Genomic DNA, 25,483 nt, shown 5'->3' on the forward strand with positions numbered 1-25,483 from the left:
TTTTTTCTTTTTGTTTGTTCAATATGTGCAATAAAAGAATTTTAAATAAGTCAGAATTTTGACTTTTTCTCACAAGTAAAAAAATACATTGTGTCTCATAATTTTTTTTTCAGTAGCCCTAATCCTCTTCTGTATGTGCCAGACTATCTCTACTGCAAAATATTTTTATTTAAATTAATGTGAATGAGATTCTGAGACATATTTAACTTTAAAGAGACATTGCATCATCAAAAATTGCAAAAGGCTGCATGCAATTTAAATAACATTTTAATGAATTTTTCAGCCCTTGTTGACTAACATCCTTGACATCCATTTGGTATTCTTCTTAGTGCTCCTGTCATAACAAGTAAATGTAAGTCATTTTACAAGATTTTACCTCATGTATCTTCTTTTCTCAAGATAATGAAGCTAGTTTTTCCAAGATGATCGGCTTATTCTTTGATACATCACCTAGACAAACTTGTTTAGTCTTGTCTCTTTATTCAGTCACGTTCTGTTCACCTTCAGTATTTTTTATCAAATACATTTGTGTGGTTAAACTTTCTTTTTTAATTAATTTGTGTTATTTTTTATAAAGACGTGATGATGCCCACCCAACTGAGAACCTGTTATTTAGAAGAATGCAATTAATGAGAATGGTGTGACTTTTATGAATCAGATAACTAAGAGCTGCAAATAGATAAGGCAACCTTGCTGTATTTCTGGATTAGACCTATCTGTCGCATATCTGACTATTAACAACATTACACTTAAAAGCCACAGTTTTTGCTGGTTAATTAAATCTGATATGATCTGAGATCAAGGTTATGATCAATCGATTATACAGCCCATGGCTTGTTAAGGCAAGAGAAGTACAAAAGCTTGAGTGTTTCCACAATTTGCATCACTGATGTGGCATAAATACAACGTGTCACTGGAAGTACTACTGCCGTGAGAGGGAGAACAAATCAGAAGCGGAAAAGTTTTAAGAGCTGCTTTTGGCAACCTTTAAAACACAAATAATTGTCTTTTACGACGTTTGTTCCCTATAAAAAGAACAAGATCTCTAAATGTTTAGACCTGACAAGGCTTGTACCTACAGGAGAATGATGAACACCTTTAGTCAGAGGTGTGCTTACATGTTTTTGAGCAAATTTGACAATGAAATATTAAGACAGACATAAACTGAATCCTTCCTCATGGAGAGCATTTACAAAACAGTTGCTGGACTACTGAAACATTGTTTCTAGGTTGATTTGTGCCTTTGCAAATGTACGCATAAGTAAAATCTGTATTCTAAGACAAAACTTTGGGAAGAAAATATATACAACAAAACAGAAAACCACAGCAGCTGTTTTTGGCTTTTGTTGTGTTTAGATAATTGAAAGATATGCTCTGGACTTTTTCTACAAGCATACCCAGATTCTGTGATAAAAAATGTATGAATGCAGTATTAGTAGGCCAGAAAACAAGTTTGCATCCTTCTCATTTCTTCTGTTCCTCTTGATCAAGAGGTAATCATTACTATCTCTTATTACTCATAGTTTTGGAACGCATGACCTTGAACCAGAAAGAGCAGAAGTATTGGATGCACTATATCAATGCTGCATGGCTAAACAGTGAGTCAGAGGCCTAACGGTGATTTTGCTTTGACCTCTCTGCTATGCTTAGATCTCTTGTGATTGGGTTATATAAAAAATTGTTTGGTGGTTTATAAGTGATGAAATGTGTTCATCTGAAACAGCAAGAGTGCTTGAACTCTTTGCAAATATGTATTAACAAAACAAGCAGACTCCATCTGTTTCATTTAACCTGTGCATGTCGCATACAGGTTCAATACTTCCAGTGTCAGACTGCATTCATGCCAACAGTTGTAAATGCCAAGGACTAAATGTAATCATCTTTATAAGCTTCATATACCATTATGAGCTGTTTGTCTGAATATGGCTTTAAACTTGTCAACAGAAAATGAGTTATGTAATCTAAATATCTTGTAGTGGAAGGAATGTCCCTTCAGGCAGGATTCTGTGGTAAAACGTGTCCTGCACAAACAACCTTTCCTGGGCCTGTCTCAACTCATGCTGCTGCAATTTCCAAGTATAGCAAAAGCGCATGAGCACCAGGTACAACAGGAAAGGTGACCTTTCTCAAGTCAAAACAAGAAAGACGCTTCCTACAATAATTAAACCATATTTTATATTCTCATTCAGTCATATAGTTACACAGAGCTTCTGTTGAAGGCACAGCAGTAACACATGAGCATAGATTAGTATATGAGCCTCCTGTTTGTGTTAGCTTCACAAAGCCTTTTGGGAATTTAACAACAACCCACTTGACATGATCATGAATTTAATTGAATCGCATCCGCCTCATCTGATGTTTGTTTTGGTGGCACTTGCAGAGTGTTGACACAGTTTTATCCACTTCACTCCCACAGAAATGTGCGCAGTTTTCTAACCCTTACGTGTGTTATTGTCTTTTGTGACAGAAAGTACTTGTTTGTCTTTTCCATGCTTCATTATCTATTTCATATTTAATTACAAAGCCCCTGAGTAGGCATACACTCATCCATTTTGTTTCATGCCAAGTTCCTGTGATAAAGAGTAATCTCCATTTGGTTCCTCAAAATGCAGTCTGAATTATATCATCCTCTCAAAGACTATGATTCTGTTCCTCCCCAAGATCCCAAGAAAATGACTTAAATGACTATGTTATCACAGAAAAGCCAACACTCTAATCTTAAGATAATGACAAAAACAAGTCAAGATTTTGAGGAATAAACCGAAAACTTCCTTGTAATCATGAAAAAAATGGGATGAAATCATCTTTAAGGATGCATGGCCTCTTGGGGTTTTCAGAGTTAATAACATTATCCTCTTTCTGTTTTTTTATAACCGTCTGTTGGGAAAAGGATACACAAAACATATTTATAAAGCAGTGGCACTGCTGTGCTTTAATTATCTTTTTAATTTGATCTTTGCTTGGAAAAAAACCCTTCATAATCACAGTGGGGGTTTATTAGATAAAAAGTGAGTTATAGACATAATTGCTTATAACAACTGAAGTCACAAATTGCTACTATGCAAACACATTACCCCCATAAATAGCTATGTGAAAAGCTATATACAGTTTTACAAGTATCATATACAGTTTCTATAAAAAGTATTCAACCCATGGGATGTTTTACCATTTTATTAACAAATAAGTAATGTCAGATTATAAAAATATGCAAGATAAAATAAGTGATTGCATAAATATTCGCAGCCTTTAAAGATACTGACCTAATTCAACAGCAGCCCAGCCAATTGGTGCTAGTAGTCTCACAGTGAGTTAAGATGGGGATCATCAGAGTTCAGTTAAATCCATCACCAAGAAATGGAAGGAATATGGCTCGTGTAAATCTTCCTATATTTCCTAGAGGGAGAACAGGGAGAGAGGCCACCAAGACACCTATGATTACTCTGAAGGAGTTACAAGCTTTGGCAGCTGAGATGGGAGAGACTGAATAAAACAACTGCTGACTGGGTTCTTCACCAGTCACAGCTTTATGGGAGAGTTGCAAAGAGAAAACCTCTGTTATAGGAAACTCAGATTACTTCCTGACTAGCGTTCACCAAAAGGTATGTGCAAGGCTCCATGGTCAAGTGGAAGAAAGTTTTTTTGGTCTGGACCAAAGTGGAGCTTTTTGGCCAACAGAGTAGAAGTAAAAGTAAAAGTATTAATCTATAAATCTACTCAAATAAAAGTAAAAAGTCAGTCGTTTGAAATGTACTCAAAGTACTGAGTATTGAGTAGCTACTTTTGATACCTGAGGGGGTTATACAGTAAAATATGATCTTTGCTTAATGTGAAGTAGCTACAAGATAATATGATTCTATAACCAGGTTGTTTTTAATAAGGTGAGACTTAACCCAAAGTCAAATGCAACAGCAGTTTCAGATGAAAAGTGGAATTATTCTCTCGCTACTGACCATCATGTGCTGTGAAAGTCAAACTTCTGGCCATTTTCTTTTTGCCAGAAAGCAAGAACCTAATCGTTTTGGCTTTAAGTGTTAATTTTTTTCACTCAGTACTCAATGGTTTTAAAATGAAGTGAAGCACAATACTTCCCTCAAAATGTACTTAAGTAAAAGTAAAAGTAATGATTTTAAAAAGCACTCAAAAAGTGCAAGTACACAAAAAGCTACTCAACTACAGTAACTTGTAATTACTGTAATTAGTTGCTTTTCACCCCTTATATCACTACAAACATGCCGTTCCCACTGTGAAGCACAGTGTTGGCAGCATAATGCTGTGGGGATGCTTCTCGATAGCTGGCCTGGGAAGGCTTCTAAAGGTAGAGGGTAAAATGAATGCAGCCTGGGAGAAGATTTAGTTTCCAGCAAGACAATGACCTGAAGCATATGGCAAAAGCTACACAGAAATGGTTTAAAGACAACAAGGTGAATATTTGGGAGTGGCCGAGTTAAAGCCCAGACCTCAATCAAATAGAGAATTTGGAGATGGGCTTGAAAAGGGCTGTTCATGCCTGATCCCAATGCAACCTGACAGAGCTTTAGCAGTTTTGCAAAGAAGAAAGGATTAAAATTGCAGTGTCCAGCTGTGCAAGCCTGATTGAGACCTATCTGCACAGACAGTGCTGTGATTGCAGCCAAAGGTGCATCTACTAAATGCTGACTTAAAGGGGTTGAACAGTAATGCAGACAATTATTTTACATTACATATTATCATTAAATTGTCATTACTTTGTAGAAATTTTTCACTTTGACATTAAAAGTTTTTCTTTGTCAAAAAAGCCAAATTCTCTTGACCAAGATTGATTAATAATAACAAAAAAGGGTCAAAGATCCAAATACTTTTAAAAGACATTGTATATATAATTAACTAATGTATAATAGAAACTGCTGTTTAAAAGATATCCAAAATTTTAGCACAATCAAAAATACATTTCCAAAAAAGTTGAGATGTTTCCTGTGACCTTTCTCATGAGCTTCCCCAGGTGTTTTCTTCAAGTATTTCTCAACTTTTTAAATCTTTTGTGCTCAGTGTCCCAGCTTTTTAGGAAACAGGGCTGTGGGTTTTCTTTATAGCTTTATCTTTAGCTCTTTTTACTGTATGTACCATTCTAAAGTCCAGTCCCATTTGATGCGCCACATCAACTGATAATAACTGGACAGGGGAAGAGAGTTTCACACAGTCCTGACCAGCTCTGAGAATGACCCCTTTCACAGAAATTACAAGACTATTCAGAGATAGAGAGAGTAGGAGGACTCTATCCCACTTTCCCACCATAAAAGGCCTCTCCTTTTCGTTCTGCTCTCCTCCATCTGTGACTTGAGGCGTAATAGCACCAGTGAGATGGGAGTATGGCGGAAAACACCTGACAGGGAGCGATGGGAGCTGAGCAATCCCACAAATGAAGCAGCCGAGTGAGAAGATGATCCAAGGTGATGGAAGGAGCGATAAAAAAGTGTACTGACTTGTTACATAAGAGCTGTCACATAGCTGAGTGGATATGCATCTCAACATGTGTACACACATCTTACATTCCTAAGTCCGATGTCTACTTATCTAAATCCTGTTATGAGGAGAATTAAAGGTGTGCTCAAAGACTGATCTTTGTTACTAAGGCTCATTTATTTACATCCTGTTCCTGTGGACTAAACTGAAGCTCTGATGATATAATATGTGTATCTTTGGTGTGTATGCTCACATCAAGAGCTCGCACTAAATATGACCGGGCAAGTTTGGAAATGTCAGTGTAGTGATTGTAGACATTCCTCTTCAAAGAAAGGCCATGTACATATTTTGAACAACTAGACTTCCTGTTACAATTTAAAACTTTTATTTATTTGATTTCCCATCTTCACTTTTCATGTTTTGTCCTTATATTAGAAGAGTCAGGGGCCGAAGGTTGCTTTTCATGACCCTTTTGAACTCATTGCTTATCCTCCCATCATTAAGTCAAGTATCCTTTGGACAAAAGGCGATGTAAACGTTGGTAAGGGTTGGGTTGAGTGTTTGATTTCATGTTTACAGACAGTGCCATCCAGTGGCCAGAAAAGGCCATTACAATGTGAATATCAAGACAATCACATGCTTAGATTTTCTTCACCTTACAGCTCCGTACAGTGTAATCATAACAATCAAGAGTTGATCAGTGATTTTCTTTAATTGAATAAAAACAAGGTAGCATTAAAAGAATTATAAAGCCAAAGAAACTGAATATTTGCACCTGACGTGGTAACATCCTGTTAAAAGTTTACCCTTCTAACAGAGCTAAAGGAAACCAGAAATGTATAGATAACTTTCCATATATCAATAAATCTTTTTAGGAAACTTGTGGAACTACACACTTTCTAAAGTTTAAGTACTATGACAAAGGATTTCATTTGTCATGCTACAATGTCAGCAGCATTTAAGAAAGAGAAAACACCTTACAGAATGGCTTGAGCGTTCAGAGAAAGGAAGAGCATCTTCATGTCCTCTATGCCACCACTTTGTTTTTATGGAAAGTCCTTTGAGCATATGATCTAAGCCCACTGCAACTTCAAATCTGGGGGATGTGTGGGCACAGTTCCCCATCATGCCCCTGGTTAGAGTGTTTACATGTGTTCTGTTGTGCTTGAATTGTGTCTGTTATGCAGTCTTGTATACAGTGATCCCAGCTGAGGTTCTTTTGCTCATGTTTCTGATGGATCATTGTTGTTTTTGATGTGACACACATTTGCACTGTGAGTGAAGTTATCCAGTACGTTAGAGTCCCCGCTTGTGACACTATATGTGCATATTCATCAGTATGTATTTTCTTGCTATGAGGTTGAATCTCTGCTTTGTTCTTGAAAGAGAAGACACACCTTCCCACAGATTTTCAAGAGTTACTAATAATTAACACTTTCACAAGTGAAGTGTAACTAAATTTGTATATAGTGTGAACCAGTATAAGCACTTTAAAAGTTTTAAATTTTACTAAATAAATGTTTAATTAACACTGTAAATCTGTGTATTTGACTTTGTTGTAGAGGTGTGACTTTACCTGAACCACCTGGTTGGAAATCTATCCACTTGTGTTCTTGTCAGTGAGGAAAGATCATGTTTACTGCACAACTCCTCAGTACCTACTCAGTGATCAGTAAAAAAAAGTAAACTTTAAATTAAATACTTTTAACTTTTACTTGAGTTGATCTATAGACCAGAATGTCTACTTTTACTCAAGTAAATTTTAATCAGAGTAACAGTTCTTCAACTTGAGTACAATAGTCATCTCCTTTACAACCACTGCCCATGCCAAACGCTCAAACTGCTTTCCATATATTCTAAGATCACTGAATAGTCAAACTTATACTGGTAACTGGCCTGGCAGCCCAACCTCTGTGGTGTCAGTCTGGCTGTGAGCTCCCTCTGCAGGTCTGAAGTGTGTGGTGCTGGAGGTGTTTTTGGAGAGCTGCTCTGGCTGTGTGAGGACGAGTCATAGCTGGTCTATCCACAAGTCTGGACTTCTGGAAAGTCTGATGATGTTTGTTGCCAGTTTGTTCACCACACCAGTCCCTCTCTGTACTGAATGAGAAAGATAGAGTCTTAATAACTTCCCATGAGATTTAAAAATGTTTAGTCAACAAAAAATAGTGCACTCACAGATCATTTTATTAGGTATACCTTATTAACAAAAATATTTAATCAGTTGACAGAAACAACACATTTAGGCATGTAGACATGGTCAGTGATTTGCTGATGTACCAGCAGGCATCAGAGTGGTAAAGAATGATTTTGGTGACTCTAAATGTACCATGGTTGTTTGTGCCAGATGGGCTGGTCTGAGTCTTTCACAAACTGCTGATCCAGTGGGATTTTCACATCCAACCATCTCATGGTTGACAGAGTGTGGTCCAATAAAGTGAAAATATCAAGTTGCAGTTCTCTAAGCTAAATGCCTTGTTGATGTCAGAGGTTGGAGGAGAATGGGTAGAACCTTGAAACAAATGGGTTACAGCACCAAAGGATCACCCAGGGTACCACTCCTGTCAGCTACAAACTGGAAACTGAGGCTACAGCTCAAACAGACTCTAAAATTGGACAATAGAAGATTGCAAAAAAAAAAAAAAAAAAAAAAAAAGCTTGGTCTGATGAGGCATGCCAGACTGACAACAGCCATGGCCTTTTCAAATCAGCTAAATCAGCTATTCCCAATTCTGATGCTTGGTTTGAACTTCAGCAGATCATCTTGGCCCTTCCTACATGCCTGAATGCATTGGTTACTGCCATGCCTTATAAAGTGATCAGTGACTGTACATGGTAATGTTTTATTAAAGTTACAGGCAGGAGTTTAACATTTATCAGTTAAATTCATCATGAAGGATACATTAACAGAATCTGTATGTATGCCATACCTTAAACCTGTGATCCCTTCCCTGAGTGCAGTCATTTGGGGTGGTTGGGGTTTGTGTGCACTTGAGGGCATTAGCTGAACATCGATCCTGGTCTCCTGCTGGAACCCTTCAGGTGTCAGGTCTGTGTCTCCTGTGGTTAAATGTGTTCCAGGAGAGCCCCCTCCTCTGTTTAAATGAGATATATTTCCTATATTAGTCTGGCTGAGTCGAAGCCTGCGTGCACGGATCCCTTGTGGTTTTCTGTTACAGATAGCTGCTGTGGCACAGAGAGGGGGAGACGGGAACAGCGTTGTGTTCAGAGACAGGGACAATCGAGCCATGTTTGGGGATACAGATTCTCTGTGTTGCAGGTCTGCAAAACAAATAAAATCAGCAGCAAATGTTTAGTAAGCATATATCCTTAGATGCTCTTTTAAAACCACAACATGTTTCTTTCTCAGTGAATTTTCACCTGGGGAAAGAGACTGGAAAGATGAATCTGGAGAGACATTATTAGTGTCGCCACTGTGTGTCTTTTCCTCATGCCTTTGATCACTGCTGTCACTCCATTCACCACCAAAGCCTTCTCCTTCATCATCATCTTCACCCTCTTCCTCATCACTGTGATGAATAGCTAGGACCTGTGGCCGTCGTTCTGTCTCTATAGCCTGAAGACGTCTGAAAAACAACATGAGTTTTAATGCTGTAAAGAGGCTGCTTCTTTCATTTTGAGGCCTATTATCCACAGATATCATAAAGCACACTTTTCTCCAATGAATACAGAAAGCACCCCCACCTACAACTCTCTGACTGTGCATCTGTGTACCTAAGTTTAAAAGCCCTTGCGACAATTATGTTGGATTAAGCTTATTTTTGTTGTTCAGATACTATGTAATAAGTCTGTCAAGTAAAACTATCTTTAAAAACATCTAAATATGAGATAAAATAATTACAGTTTTTCAAGTAATCTATTCAAGTCTAATTTATTAAAACCCAGCACATCTTACTCACAACTAGGGTACTTTAAAAGTATGAAATAATTTAAATAAGTACTGCATTTATATTTTAAATCATGGTGTTCTCCATTTGATCTCAGAAGTCAGGAATTCTGAGATTCTAATCGGATGTGTCATCTTGAACCCCCACTGAACTCTTAATTCTGACCAGGACAGTCTGAGGAACGCCAGTGACCCTGAATTTAAAGGGTAGAAGCAGAACATGGTTAACTTGGATGTGATGTCATTCCCTCTGACTTTCGATATAAATGGAACAAACTCTGATAACACTAATAAACCGTTTTTAGTAATCTAAAAATGCTTTGTTAATTCAAGGAAGCCTAATTTTATTCAAAACACAATCCATTTTGGCATCAACATGTTTCAATGAAATTTAATATCTTGTTAACTTTACATCCTCCTGAGACCTAAGTTTTTGTTTAGCATGCATTTTTAGTTTCTCAATTATTTGGAAACAGTAGGACCTGATTAGTACAAAAGTCTTTGAGCAGGAAGTGGTTTTTACAAAAATGATGTCTGCATATGAGGACAACAGGCTTATCTTACCGTACAAAATGTTAAAAATTTTGATTTTTTAAAATTTAAATACATTTTAGTGTGCGTCAGCCAGTTGGTAGGTTGCTGTTTAGTCAGTAAGTAAGGAATGGAGTCAGTCTTTCAGTGGCATCGAGTGTGGTCCTTTTTCTGATGATGGACCACAAAAACTTGTTAAGGCCAAGTATGAACAAAATTTCCTCCTAGAAAATTCCCTTTAAAATAGTGAGAGAATCCCGAAACAAATAAGAATCCCCCTAAACTCCCTAAAATTTGTAAGACTACACCAAAAAATTGTGTGAAAATTAAAAAATCCCTTAAAATACCGTGAAATGTCCTCATATATTCCCCAAACATTTTAGTATATTTAAAAAAAAAGCCTTAAGATTCATGAACAATTTTACCAAAAATTCTATGATAATTACTGAAAATGCCCAAGTAAATTCCCCCCAAATATCTAATCAAATTCAGGAAAAAATACAAATAAATTCACTCTCAAAATCCCCAAAAATTCCCCCAAAATTCAACGACAATTCAGGAAATATCAAAGGATATTCCCTACTGAAATTTCCAATCAAATTTCCAACAATTTACAAATATGTTCCTCAAATTCCTATGACAGTGCCAAAAAATTTCAAAGCACCCCCAACACACATACACACATGCATAAATCTCTGCAAAATTTCTGTTGATTATGTGTCCAAAATAAGAAATAAATAGGCCATGTAGTGTAAGAAACTGGTACCTGTTGTGCTGCTCCCTCCAGGTTCTCAACATAGCAAACACATCATCACGCTCCACAACATCTGGCTCCTCCAGATCATACGTGTGCTCCGGCACATGGATGGGCAGGTTACAAGGGGTGAAAGTAGACTTGGCAGGTGCTGTCTTTGCGACAAAGGAGACAAATAATATAGCTTTTCATAGTTGTTAAAACACAAAATACTATTTTCTGTAGTCAATGATTACTTGCTTTGCAATTAGCATGATTTTTGCAAAATGTAAAAAAAAAAGAAACCTAGTGTAAATACATAATCCAGTTTTTAAACTAAATTAATAAATCCTCTGATTCTTTTAGCAAAATCAAGAAATTGCAAAAAAAGTGTCTTAGTAATTGTGCAAAATTGTATGGTTAATGAGAGGAGATATGAAAAATGCAATGGCCTAAGAGTTATGTGCATAAGAGTAAGAAGAAAGGAGGGATGGGAGAATAAAATAAGAAGGATGTAAACTGACTATAACATAGTATTAGAGGTGCACGCATACAGTGAGAGCAGCAGATCCTCTGTCACTGATGCAGTGACTCTTGCTTATAATTAACTTTTATGAGGACATGACAAACAGCCTCTTAATCCTAATAAGGTTGTCATTCCCCTCACCTGACAATGAAAGCTACTATGTAAAACAGACTAAAAGATGATTGATTTGTGTGGTTTTATTCCTAATTACATAAACTGTGATGTGGATTTTCCCTCAAAAACTACATTTTCTCACCTAATTGAATGAATTTTGCTGTATCTTCTTCCAGCACTCAACACCTACCCTTAATTTTTCTCGCCTTGCTCGAATCGCCTGGACTGGGTTGCCACAGAACAGGATTTTGCCAGCTCCTTTAAAAAACAACAGATAGTCAAATTTCAGTGACTGACACTGGTTTTGACACAAAATGGTCCCCTTGGTGGCACTGTTGGGTAAAGATCGTAGTGAAAGGGTGATACTCATTAAGGGGAACTGGAAATAAAACTATCATGTAAAGTTGGAGACAGTTCACATGGGTGAGTGCCTGACCATGCGTGAGGTTGCTGGTCTCTGCTTCCACTGTTGCTAGATCTGAGTCTGCAGAACTGGGTCTGGATCCAGGAGGAGAGAGAACTCCCAGTTTGTTCGCTGACATGGGTCTGTATCCAGAGAGAGGTCTGGAGCTGGCTAAGGACCGGGGGCACACACAGGAGAGGCTGGAAGCAGGGTGCCCGGCTGAGCCAGGTCTCCTGTGAGAACCTGCACTGCCTGCTGTCGCCTCAGCAAAGACAAAAGTCCATTTAAATCAACAGCAATGATCAACTGTGAGGTGATCAATGACTATAAACAGCATCTCTATACACACCGTCATCTGCAGCCTGAGGGGAGTTAAAGTCTCTGATGGAGTTTCGGAGAATGGACCACTCTTCTCCCATGGTGCCACAGCAGCTACGCCCCTCCTCCTCCACCCTGATATTGTCAAGGTAACGCAGCTGAGGGATCAACTCCCTCACCACAGAACGATAACTATAGTCTGCCGTCTGGAGAGAAAGGAGGAAACAAATGACAGGAGGAGGAATGAATCCAAAGATGTGTCACACCTTACAATAAATGGATATGTTCTGTTTCAGATAATAGAACAGTAATTTGGATGAAATTGACTGTAAAGATCAATGCATAGTGTAACATCTTCAACTTCATTTGGGAACCACTGCTCTAAAGAGGATCTTTAGCCGAGATGTAAAAGTGTTTGTTTATGGTGATGTGAGAAAAACAAACTATTGAAAAGTTAGTGTTTTGTCCTCCTAAAGTTGGAATTTGAGATATGTTGTCTTTTTATATAATCTTTCAACACTGTTTTTTAACTTAACCTAAACACAAATGAGAATCCTCACTGGTGAAGCACAGTCCTCCAATTCATCTGACCTCTCACTGTAGCTCACGTTAGTTTAGAACAATGGCTCTTAACAGGCAGAGCCTCAGGACCCAACATTAACTCCTCGATGTGAAATTGGGACCTGATTTTCAAATACTTTCAACCAATCAGAATCATTCAATGAAAAATAATACTGTCTGGACCTCAGACAGCAAAAACAACGTGACAAATCAAACAAGACAAGATAACATAAGCATGCTGTAAAACATTTTCTTAGACTTTTTGCCTCAAATTTTCCTCCAGGTGCAACCCATAGAAAAAGGCTATGTGACCCACTTTTGTGTTTTGACCCACCAGTCAAACCACTGGTTTGGAATACAGTATTTATTCGATTTATTTAATTAATTACATTTTGACAAGCAAATTAATCAAAATATCAGGAATACTCATCAATGTAAATCATCCAGTGTTTAAAGGAAAACAAGCGTGCATGCAACCAGGCAAAATGTATACAGGTGCAGGACAAGAAAATAATCGACTGCAAAAAAGAGGAGGGTAGGAGGTCTGCACACTGTTCAGTTCCCAATGATGAACTTTAATAACTTTAATCTACAATAACTTCCTCAGGCAAAGTACTTTAAAGGACAGCAGTAAATAACAAAAACATAAAACAGGCAGGTCATAACTAATAAGTTATTTATTTATTTGAATTTATTTAAGAAGGAAAACCTAATTGAAATTAAGAATCCCATTTACAACAGTGTCCTGGAAGTGAAAGGACGATCAATAGAAATAGAAAACTAAAAATCTACTCAGGATAGGCTCTTCAATCTGTCCTAAGAAGAGATAAAACAAGATCACTGACTGCTAATCTGATCTCCTGGGGCAGATTGTTCTACAGTTCTGAGGCCCTCACTGCAAACACTCCGTCCCATTTTGTTTTCAGTCTGATGTCAGGAATTACAAAAAGATTGCTGCTCTAAGATCTGAACACTTTTTCTTTGGTGGTTATACTCCTTTCTAAGATATTAAAATGTGCATGAAGCACTGAAGATTTAGGCCTGAGCTACATTTACTGCATATATCGTCTCCATATCGGTATCAGCTAAAATGAATTTGTAAATATTGGCATATTGGATATCTGCAAAAATATTGCATAATATTGTCCAATATTGTTCAATATTGTGCAGCTAAATTACCAAATATGATCTGTAGTCCTAGGGAAGCTACCAGTAAACATAGGCTTGCTGATTGTCTGCAACAAAACACATCAGAGCTAGTCCACCAGTCAAAGCACACATAAAAGCTTTCATGTGTTATTTTATAAAAAATGTATAACAGCAAAAACTGATTTTCATCTAATTAATACACAGCAAATGTTCTGCTTATTTCACTTAAATGGCTCTCATTTGTATACCAAATGAGAAGCTCTGTCTGATCAGCAAAATGGTATGTAGCCTTTATTTTCAAAGGCCAGTCGCAGATTCTATTCCTACTCTATTCTATATTCGATATTCTATAGCTTTATTTGGTGTTTAAATATCATCATCTGAAAAGAAAAGCAAGTAAAGGGGAAAAAGAATGGCCCAAATCATGATGCACAAGCAGCAGCAAGTGGATAATGGTTCTAAATGTGTCTAAAAGCATCACTTAAAATAGACAGAAATTAAAAATGATGCCTCAGTGTGATCTGTAGAATCATTAGTGGCACAATTTCTTTTTATGTACTATTATTAACATTAACTAAACCAGGGGGTTTAATGTTAGTTAAAGCCCTCACATGGGCTTTAAGATAATGTATACCCCAGTCTTTATTGTGCCTTTGAGAACTTAATTTTAACATCATCATGCTTTGATGTCACATTACTTCTAAAAAAGAATAATAGACATAAAACTGTGCAGGTAAATAACTAGAGTAAGTCTAAAAATGGGATTTTGCATTGAGGTCTGGACTTTTATCAGCACAGGGAGAGCGAGAAAGAGGGAGCAGAGAGTCCTGAGAATCACTAAACCATTTAGCAATCAAATTTGAGCCTGGCACTCCGGCCCCTTCAACAAACCACACAGATGCAATGAATGAAAAAAGAAGTGAAGGGCTGGCAGAGAGGAAACCAAGGAGAAAAGAGGAGGAGAATGAGGCATGGGTCAGAGGAAGTGAACGGATGTGTGTGATGGAAAGCAAGAGAGCAGGAGGAGTGATAGTTTGGCAAGAGAGCAAACCCAAGAAGCCCTCAGTCACTACAAAGCACAGGCCTAATGCATATTCAGCTCAGCATCTCCCCTCACTGCCCCAGTTTCCTAATTAATGCTCTACTGGTGGGTGTAAATAAACACATTCACAGCAGCCCAAAAACTCACAGCACACTGTGTTCTTAATCAGCAAAAGGTGGAAATGCAGCTTCTTCCCAAGGCTTCACTCAGTGTTATTAGATTAGTCTGTGGCGAGCTGCCGCATTCATCAATTTTCAGAAACTGTAATGTAATAATTAAACATGATTTCAATGTCAGGACGCCTCCACAAAAGGAGCCTGTAAGTCGTGTGGTTATGTTTGATTATCCTGAAGCCTCCTGCGCTCCCACTGTGCTATCTGGTGTGGGGAAGACACAGGATGCAGCGCTGAGATTACACAGACACTTTCATGTCTTAGTTCACGCTAATTACATTACACTCAATATCTGACAGAGCAATGAGGGCTGACAGCCTGCGAGCACAGGCAGAGATGACTAACTGAATGATACCTTCATCAAAACAGGATGTTGCTTTGACAAAGGGGGTTTTGAAAATGTACAGTTACAGGAGCTTTCCAAACTTTCTCAATCTTATATTCAAGTATTAACTGTTCCAGATTTCAATGCCTCAAATTCTTGCATAATATGAAACACTGACTACATCAGGTTGAAATAATCTGCATCGTTTAGTGAATTCTGCTGTTGTTCTTTAGGTGTGTTGATCTAGATAAGGATAAAATCTATAAAATTGTTCAATAAGCATGTAAAACACACATCCATTAGGGGTTTTTCTTTCATTGTTAAGAGAGTATCATCTCCTGAATTTTGAATAAACTGCTGATTTTTAACAACAGATTGTCTTAAACGCAGGCACAGAAGGATACATGACTTTTGTAGCTAATTTTGGCTCTGCCTGATGTCTCCGATTGCAATATACTCCCTTTGAAAAATGCTTATTTGGCAAATATCTGTGTCTGCAGGATCACAGAGGACAAACAACAAGCCTGACAAGGACAGAGAGCCATGTCAAGCAAAGAGAAATGATAATATTCAGCATTCAAATGGGATGTTGCCATACCTTTAGCACAATTAAAGTCAATAAAATATGAAAGATTTAATCAATTTGGCACACAAAAACATGATCTTTTGACAATTTTTGTTCTTTTTTGGAGTGTATAATTGCATCTCTAAAGCTAAACATGGTTTTTGATTATCTACACCCCTCATTCCAATGAAGTTAGGGTGCTTAAATGTAAACAAAAAAATGAATGCAATGACGTGCAACTCTCATAAACCCATATTTCTTCCCCAAAAGAACATAAAAAAGAACAAAAGTTGAAACTGAACTGAAAATTTTACCATTTCATGAAAAAAATATTTGCTTATTTAAATTTGATGGCAGCAATGCATCTAAAAAAAGTAGGAATGGGGCAACAAAAGGCTGCAAAAGGAAGTGGTGCTTATGAAAAACACCTGGAGAAGTATTTTGCTACAAATAAGGTCACATGACAACTGATCAGGACCATGACTGGGTGTGAAAGGAGCATTTTAGAGAGGCAAAATCTCTCAGAAGTAAAGATGCGCAAAGGTTCATCAATCTGCAAAAAAACAGCATAGAGGACAAAGCTGGAGGTCGGTATAGGATGCTTATGATCTCCGGGCCCTCAGCTGGCACTGCATCAAAAACAGGCTTGATTCTGTACTGGAAATCACTGTATGGGCTCAGAAACACTTCCAGAAATCATTGTCTGGCAACACAATTCATCATGCCATCCTCAAATGCAAGTAAAAGCTGTAACATGAAAGAAGAAGCCATATGTGAACACCATCCAGAAACATTCCTGTCTTCTCTGGGCCAAAGCTAATTTAAAATGGACTAAGAAAAAATGGAAAACTGTTCTGTGGTCAAATGAATCAAAGTTTAAAATTTGTTTTTGGAAACCATAGACACTGTATCCTGCTGACTTAAGGGGAGAGGAACCATCCAGCTTGCTATCAGCAACCAGTTCAAAATCCTGCATCTCTGATGGTTGCATTAGTGCCTATGGCATGGATAGCTTATACCTTTAGAAAGGCACTATCCATGCTGAGAAGTATGTAAGGGTTTTAAAACAGCATATGCTGCTACAATATCTCTGTCAGGGAAGGTCTTGCATATTTCAGCAAGTCAATGCTAAACCACATACCGAATCCATCACAGCATTTTTGGAGTTAGGGTTGTGCTTTATTGGTTCCCAACCTGAAGTGCGGTGCCCCCTCTAGTTTTATTTTGACAATAACATAGCTTTTGTGTGAGTTCTAGCATTTCTCATGGTCTTTGATGGACATCTGTGAATGAATTTGAATTTCCTTCAGGGTCAATAAAGAATTTATTTCTATCAGTGGAGGAGGGCTTCTATGGAACCATGGATCTAATTCAAGTTTCATCTCTTTACTCATGTGGTGACATCTGTATACGAATGACAATCATGACATTGCTGATCTTAGCAGACCAAATTCCTACCTGGATGGCAGTGGGGTTAGGGCGCACACACAAAGGGTTTCCCTCTAATGTGAGTCTCTCCAGTTTACCACACAACCCCAGATACTGAATCTGGACAAGGTCGTCCACACTGTTCCCTTCCAGATCTAACAGCTGCAAATTTTCCAGCATCCCAACTGGACTCAAGTCTGACACATTGTTATAGGCAGCATACAACTCCTGAAAGACAGAAAGAGAAGGCACACATTAAAAACAAATACAGTGCTGTCCCATTTGTGCCCTTCCTGATTTCTTTTTCTTTGAGGTATTTGTCACTAAAATGCTTCAGGTCATACAAAATGCAGTGATTTAATGATAATCTTATTCATTAGTGGAAAAAAGCCACCCAAACCTTCCTGGGCCTATGTGAAAAAGTAATTGTCCCCTAAACCAAATAACTGATTGTGCCACCCTTTGCGGCAACAACTGCAAACTAGCATTTGTGTTAACGGTCAGTGAGTCTTTCACATCACTGAGGAGGAATTTTAGCCCACTCTTCTGTGCAGAATCATTTTATTTCAGCCACATTTGAAGGTTTTCAACATGAACAGCCTGTTTAAGGTCATGCTGCAACATCTCAATTAGATTTAAGTTTGGACTTTAACAAGGCCACTCCAAAACCTTCATTTTGTTTCATTTTTTAACCCATTCAGAGGAGGACTCGCTGTTGTGTAATGTGAATCATTGCCCTGCTGAATAACCATAGTGCGATTGAGCTTGAGGTCACAAACTGATGTTGAACATTATTCTTCAGGATTTTCCGGTAAAGAGCAGAATTCATGGTTCCATCAATTACGGCAGGTCTTCCAGGTCCTGAAGTAGCAAAGCGGCCCCACACATCACACTGCCTCCACCATGTTTTACTGTTGGTATGATGTTCTTTTGATAAAATGCTGTGTTAGTTTTAAGCCAGATGTAACAAGATGCACACCTTCCTAAAAGTTTCGCTTTTGTCTCACCAGTCCACAGAATACTTTCCCAAAAGTGTTGGGGCTTATCAAGATTTTTTTGTCAAATGTGAGATGAGCTGGGCCTCGGTGTAACTCCGTTAGTAGAGCACGCACCTACACGCAGTCATGTAGTCCTCAATGCACTGGTCACGGGATTGATTCCCGGTGTCACCATTGATTTGGTAGATGTCTTCCCCCCACTCTTTCTCCCCATATTTCCTGTCTCTCTTCAGATGTCCTATAAAACAAAGTAAAAAATGTCCCAAAAATAATGTAAAAAATCTGAATTGAGCTTGTGTGTCCTTTTAGGTCAGCAGTGGTTTTAGCTTTGGCACTTTTTCTATAGATGCCATTTTAGCCCAGTCTTGTTCTTGTTCTTGTTCTCTAATCATAAACACTGACCTTTACTGCAGGTCTTTAAATGTTATTCTGGGTTCTTTTCTTTCTTCCTGTATGAGTGAATAATGCACTCTTAGAGTAATTTTGAAAGTGGCCACTTCTGGGAAGGGAAGTTTTCTTGGGAAGTTTTCTCCATTTGTGGACAATGGCTCTCACCATGGTTTGCTGGAGTCCCAACGCCTTAAAAATGGCTTTGTAACCCTTTCTGGACTGATAGATATCAATAATTTTTCTCTTCTGTTCTTGAATTTCTTAAGCTCGTGGCATGATGTGTTTCTTGTTGATATCTTTTGGCCTACTTCACCTCGTCAGTCAGATTAAACTTGAGTGATTTTTCGATTCAACAGGTCTGGCAGTAATCGGGCCTGGGTGTGGCTATTAAAATTGAACTCAGCTTTCTGTAAAATGTGATTAATCACAGTTAATTTATGATTTAACAAGGGTGGGTATTACTTTTCCACATAGGGCCAGGTAAGTTTGGATTTTTTTCCCCTTAATAAATAAAATAAACATTAAAAAACTGCACTTCTATTAACTCAGGTTATGTTTGCCTAATGTGATCTGAAACATCTAAGTTTGGCAAATATGGAAAAAGTAAGAAATCAGAAAGGGGGCAAATATTTTTCACAGCACCGTACAGAATATTACCATCAAAACTACATCACTTACAAGCCTTATGTCTAAGACGCACAAGCCTTATGTCTAAGACGCACAAGCCTTATGTCTAAGACGTACTTTTAATTGCTTCTGCAAATGAAGGGCTTATTTGCAAGACAGATAACCCTGTTTTTTCGGCATGTGGCTTCTACTACAAAACATGAACTTTGACCCAGTTTCCCACAGGCTTTATCAGATTTTGCACCAAAATGGATTTTAGATCAGAAGACATCTCAATTGAAAGTGTTCATTTTAACTCTCAGCTCATTATTTACCAGAATGAAGATTACTGTTTTTGCAAATGAACTCGTCAAATGTAAAGTAGACAAAAGTCAAAATTAGCAGAATAGAAAACCCCTAACCCACCAAAGCTGGGTACATGAGATTTTATTGTTAATAGGAGTCAGTGCACACTTACAGATTTGTGTCTCCTATTGACATCCAGAGCAATTGCTTTTTATATACATGGCCCTGTCCCTACTTTTTAAGATATGATGCTGCCTTCAAATTAAAACTGGGCTTATATTTTTCAGGAAATTACCATATGTCTTAGTTTCATCCAGTGTTTTTAAAATATATATTTTGGGTCTTTTCATGCCTTTATTTTAGAGAGGAGTACAGTGGATAGAGTCAGAAATGGGCATGAGAGAGTGGGGGAGAAACATGGGGGAAGGGAGCCTCAGGCTGGACATGAACCCAGGGCAGCTTGTGTACATGGGGTGCAACCTTGCTACCAGGCCATCTGCGCCCCATTGGACAGCTTTTATTTAAATTTTACAGAGCACCCCAACTTTTTGGGGAAGTAAAACCACCTTATGACATGTTTTTTATTCGACAGAGTCCTCAGTTCGAAACAACAAGTAACACTCTGAGGTGGCCAGAGATAAGCATCTCTACCCGTCACCTTCTTTTTGTTGAGCAACTTCTAGCAGCGGAGTTTACAAACCGAGTAACAAGCTCCAAACCTGTCAAAGAATGGCACATCCTAAAAGTTTACATAAAATTACAAATAATTGCGCTTGTGTTTCTTCTTTTCCAGCTGAAAATCTTTGTATGAAAATCTTAACAGCTATCTGCAACCTAATATTCTACCTTGAGGGCGGAGAAAGTGGAAATGCCATCGAAGTCCTGTAGGGAGCAGCGAAACATCCACAGCACCTGCAGGTGGGAGAGGGTGGTTCCCAGGTCTCTGAGGAGACATAATAGCACAAACTTCATTTGGAGGCAGGGAGGGAGTTACACAACACCGTGAATCATGTTAAAAGCTATCCAATCCCCTGGCTGCAGCAGCTAGAGGCTCTTTCTCAGGCCTCTCCTCTGCCGCCCACTTGTCTCTGCAGCACACCCCTGCTCTGACCCTTCCAGCAGAGTCTCTGTCCGTGTATCTACAGCCCTGTAACACCCTCTACAGCACAGCTCCCACAGCCCTGAGCAGGAAATGTTATCAGAGGCAGCGCACGTCCGGCTGGCTCTGCTCTGCTACTCTCAGGGTGGAGCAGGCAGCATCCTATCTTTCTGTGTGTACTCCTTTATCCCCCAGCTGTAACACTGGGTAACAAATCTTTTCATAAGGAGGGAGTCTGTGTGTCTCATCATGGAGCTTTAACACTTTTCCTCGCTGTAGCTCTGATGAAACAATCATGGCTGCAACAAAACTAGTAAAACTTTCAAGGAGAAAATGTGTTTTTCTCTGTTCTGGTTCAAAAATCTGTTGTCAAAACTGATATTCCACAACCTCTCTGTGTCATATTGTAAAGCAGGTGGGTGAACCTGTTCCTCACATGTTTCTACCTCAGCTCTGAACACCACTTCTGTTGGTTTACAAGCAGCAACATGCAGCCTCCATTCTGTATCACAAGTCCCTGTTGGAAAACCTTGGCAGAAGCACAGCAGAGAGATACACCTGCGCTGCAACCGCACAACACTTTTCATTAGGTACACATGCCCATGACTTTTGACCTACTATTCTGTTTCAAAGCTCCGTCTTTTTACGGCATCTGTGGACTCTTGTTGAGGAGTGTCTTCAAGCACATAGAACAAGTGTGAAGCATGACAGAAATCCCTATGAACTCATTGCTGCTCCAGCTCAAATTACAGATCTCTTTAAGGAGAGGTCCTCTTGCTGTGTTTATAACATAAGCTAAATATAAAATGAGTGAGTGACAAGAAGTGTAAACCAGTCACACCGATTCAGTTTTGTTAAACACTGCGTTTCATTGTCGTTGTCTTGGTCTTTGGGGAACTGGAGCTTCTTGAGAACCTGAAGTATTCCATTAGGTAATGTGAACATAATATGAGAGGGATTGTGCGTGTGTTCTCCTGGGAACAGGTTTAAACCAGAAAAATTCAAGAAGATGATGTTGGTGTTATGTAACATCACACTTACCTTACTGACATAATCACGCTGTTGTTCATTTTCAGCTGCACCAGCTTGGGCAAATAGGCACCTATAAGATCAGATCAAAAAAGATGCCATTTCTATCACTGTCTAAACACAGGCAGCATTTGTATTCAAAGGTTTGAATTGTTTTATTCCAAATCCAGTTCACTGAGGAGCTTAACCTCAGCCAGACAAAAGGAAGTGCATCTTCAGTGGCTGGGCCTGAATCACACATGTACGGACACTGCTCTGTCATGCCTGTGCTCATTGTGCAATCTAGAATTTTCTAAGAACAAAGGTGAGCACAATGAGTATGTTTCTCCACAATTATCTGCTCAGTCACCTCGAGGTGAGGTTGGCACACCTGACGGGAAATTTACTGATATGCTTTGTGTGTCATAGTAATTCCTCTTTTCCCCTAGGTTATCAAATCTTGACACTGATTTTCAGTGTAGTCATTAAAAGCATCTGCCAGGAGTCATTACTTTATATTTGGTAGTCTTTCTGTTGCATAGTTCAAATGTAAGGGTGAGGCTGGGACAAAATATTGATACGGCAATGCATCACCACTATGACTTATGTAATATGACTATTGAATCTCTAATTTTAAATACTGATATGTTATTAAAAATAAAATACACACGTAACAGCTTCCACTCTTCTTAGAAGGCTTTCTATAAGATTTTGGAGTGTTTCTGTGGGAATTTATGCCCATTCATCTGTAGACTGTAAACATTCATGGCATCAACCTGACGTCAAGTTCTTCCACACCAAACTCATCAAACCATGTCTTTATAGTCCTCGCTTTGTGCACCGGGGCACAGTCATGTTGGAATAGAAAAGGGACTTCCCCAAACTGTTTCAGCAAAGGAAGTATAGCATTGTCCAAAACGTCTTGGTATGCTGAAGCATTAAGATTGTCCTTCACTGGAGATAAGGGGCCTAGCCCAAATCCTGAAAAACAGCCTCATACCAATATCCCTCCTCCACCACCAGACTTAACAGTCGGCATAATGCAGTCAGACAGGTAGAAGTTCAGAACTCAGCTACGAATTCAGCAGAGCACTGGCCACTTTTACGCACCATGCACCTTAGCAGTCGTTGACCCTGCTCTGTGATTTTATGTGGTCTTCCACTTTGTGGCCGAGTTGCTGTTGGTCCTAAATGCTTCCACTTTCTAATAATATCATTTACAGTTGACTGTGGCATATCCAGCAGGGATGAAATTTCCCTAACTGTCTTATTGCAAAGGTGGCATCCATCAAGGCACCAACACTTGAGCTCTTCGGAAAGATCAATTTTGTATCACAAATGTTTCCAAATGGAGACTGCATGGCTAGGTGCTTGATTATATACATCCTTGGAACCTGGTCTGATTGAAAAAAAAAAAACCTTGAATGAAATAATTAACAGGGGTGGCCAAACATTTTTGTCCATATAGGGTACACAGGGATCAAAACAGATATCCCTGGCATTTGACTTTATGACCTCTTATCGTGGACGTCATAAGAGGGTAATGTGAGCAAGAGTTTAAAGGCTAAAGAAGAGCAAGATAGAAAAGGAAGACGACGACAGGCTTATGTCGGACACAAACAGCATCATCGGTGGTTGAAAAAAAAGTAGATGTAGTAATGCAAAATGCAAACTTTGCACCTCTGCCTATAATTTGAAATACCTGATTTTTTTTTGGAGATCTTACCAAAGTTACCCAGTATGATTTCTTGAGTGTCTATGCAGATCTCCAGTGAAGTGACATTAGAGAGGTCCTGAGTTCCACACAACCACTCCTGTGAAAAACAGAAATGCAGAGCAAACCAGTTTAACTGTACTGACACAATGAACTGTGGTTGTCAATTTAGTTTTATTTAATATAGATGTATACTTGTGATTTTAATATAGCCAATGTTAATTTTGTCCACTAAAAGTATAACTAAAAATGTTAGCCAACAACCTTTTCAATACAGCCAAGAACAGTGATACTTTCATTTAAATCATGCAGACAGGATGGAAAAAGTGGGGTTTAAATCTTTTTTGCATGTCGAAATTTGCAATGTAATATTTAGAGCAAATACTGGAGATAAAGCAAGGCTTACAGACCAAAAACTTGAGCCAGAGAAAAAAAAAGAAAGTACAGATTGTAATGGTAGGTCAACTTCATGCTTTAAATATCAGTGACTTACCAGCTTCTCTGGAGTGAGGTAAACCTCCACCGCTGTTTCAGAGTGCTCACATGGCTTGGTTGCTGGAGTTGGGTTGATGCTGCCTGATCCACTGAGCTCTGTCACTTGGATCCGTGCTGTACCAGGTCGGACCTCCTGAGGCACAGACCTAAGACAACAACTCATCTTCACGGGTACCTGGAATTACATGCAAAATGAAGGATATGAACCAAATTGTTATTTGTTCTCAAACAGCCTCATGCTTTAAAAAAGGAAGCAATAACCCACCAATAAGCGTATTTGGTGTTAGGGTTCAACTGGCAGCAACATTGCATTAAGATTTGGAAAGGCATGTTGACAAAAGCTAACACGGGAGGGAAGTATAGCCTACTATCCAACCACTTTCAGAAAATGAGACCTTCAGTTATAGATTTATATTAGTCCAACATATTTAAAAGTAAAATAAATTACCTGCTGCAGGAAACTGAAGACCAAAAAATAACTCAGAACATTTTTTCCGACTCCTTTTTCCAGGTCTGATCCCGCAAGCAAAAGTTTGCTTGACAACCACAGGCGACTTCCTGGATACAGCACGGAGAGCCCCGTGGTTTCCTGGGACTTGTAGTTTGAATCATTTAGCCTAAGTGACAGCTCTTTCTCATCACCTCTTATGAGTAACATTTAGTTGAACGTATTTCTGCAGCTAAATCAGAGATTAATTTGTAAACCTCTGCCTGTTCTACCGTAACTCTCCCACATTAGACTCATGATGCATTCAAATGTTCTTTTAAAGCTCTGTATATTTACATAACGTAAATGTTCGAATTCTTTTGTATTTTAGCTTGATGTTTTATATGTATTTGCTCAAAATCCTTTTAGTGATAAATCCTAATCTAAATCTCCCGACATGTTCTAAAGGGCTAGTTTTTGAAGTAGGGTGGGCATTTGAAAAACAAAAACAAAAAACAAGGCATGTTTCCCAAGGTCAAATCCATGGTTCAGGCAAAATCTTAAAGTTGAATGCACACAGTCTCTCATTTGATTACCTTTACAGATACTGTCCTTTTTAATTTTAGATTTATGGTGCCTATAAAAAGCATTCACCCTGTGGATGTTTTACCCTTTTTATTGGTTTTATAAATCAATCATATAGACTGAAAAAGATTGTCCTCCAGGATTTTCCTTTATTTTGAAGCATTCATTTCACTCTACCTTTACAAGCATTCCAGAGCTGGCTGCTGAGAAGCACCCCCACAGCATAATGCTGCCACCACCATGCTTCACAGTGGGGATGGTGTGTTTGTGTTGATGTGCAGTGTGTGGTGTTTGCCAAACTTAGCATCTTGTCTGAAGACCAAAAAGCACCATTTTGATCTCATCAGACCAAAGAACTTTCTTCCACTTGACCATGGAGCCTCCCACATACCTTTTGGTGAACTCTAGTCGAGATGTAACCTGAGTTTTCTTCAACAGTGGCTTTCTCTTTGCAGCTCTCCCATGAAGCTTTGACTGGTGAAGAACCCAGGCAGCAGTTTTATGCAGAGTCTCTCTCATCTCAGCTGCTGAAGCCTGTAACTCCTTCAGACTAGTCAGAGTTGTCTTGGTGGCCTCTCTCACTCGCCTCCTTCTTGCACAGTCACTCAGTTTTTGAGGACGGCCTGATCTGGGCAGATTTACAC

The 25,483-nt window shown here is 38.7% G+C and overlaps 1 protein-coding gene across 1 annotated transcript; it reads right to left on the reverse strand.

Annotated features, from left to right (window-relative positions):
• Positions 1–7,358: 7,358 nt before the first annotated feature.
• On the reverse strand, positions 7,359–24,351 carry lrrc56 (leucine rich repeat containing 56). Its single transcript, XM_041796611.1, has 13 exons — positions 24,276–24,351; positions 23,826–24,002; positions 23,345–23,432; positions 21,652–21,712; positions 20,358–20,454; positions 17,242–17,439; positions 11,998–12,174; positions 11,684–11,912; positions 11,438–11,505; positions 10,641–10,783; positions 8,818–9,023; positions 8,374–8,718; positions 7,359–7,531 (listed from the first exon to the last, which is right to left on the reverse strand). Exons 2-13 carry the CDS (start codon positions 23,988–23,990, stop codon positions 7,359–7,361), a joined length of 1,950 nt encoding a protein of 649 aa, XP_041652545.1. The 5' UTR covers positions 23,991–24,002; positions 24,276–24,351.
• Between the last annotated feature and the right edge of the window lie 1,132 nt (positions 24,352–25,483).

The sequence above is a fragment of the Cheilinus undulatus genome, linkage group 9 (genome assembly GCF_018320785.1).
Source record: "Cheilinus undulatus linkage group 9, ASM1832078v1, whole genome shotgun sequence".
In the NCBI taxonomy this organism is placed as follows: domain Eukaryota; kingdom Metazoa; phylum Chordata; class Actinopteri; order Labriformes; family Labridae; genus Cheilinus; species Cheilinus undulatus.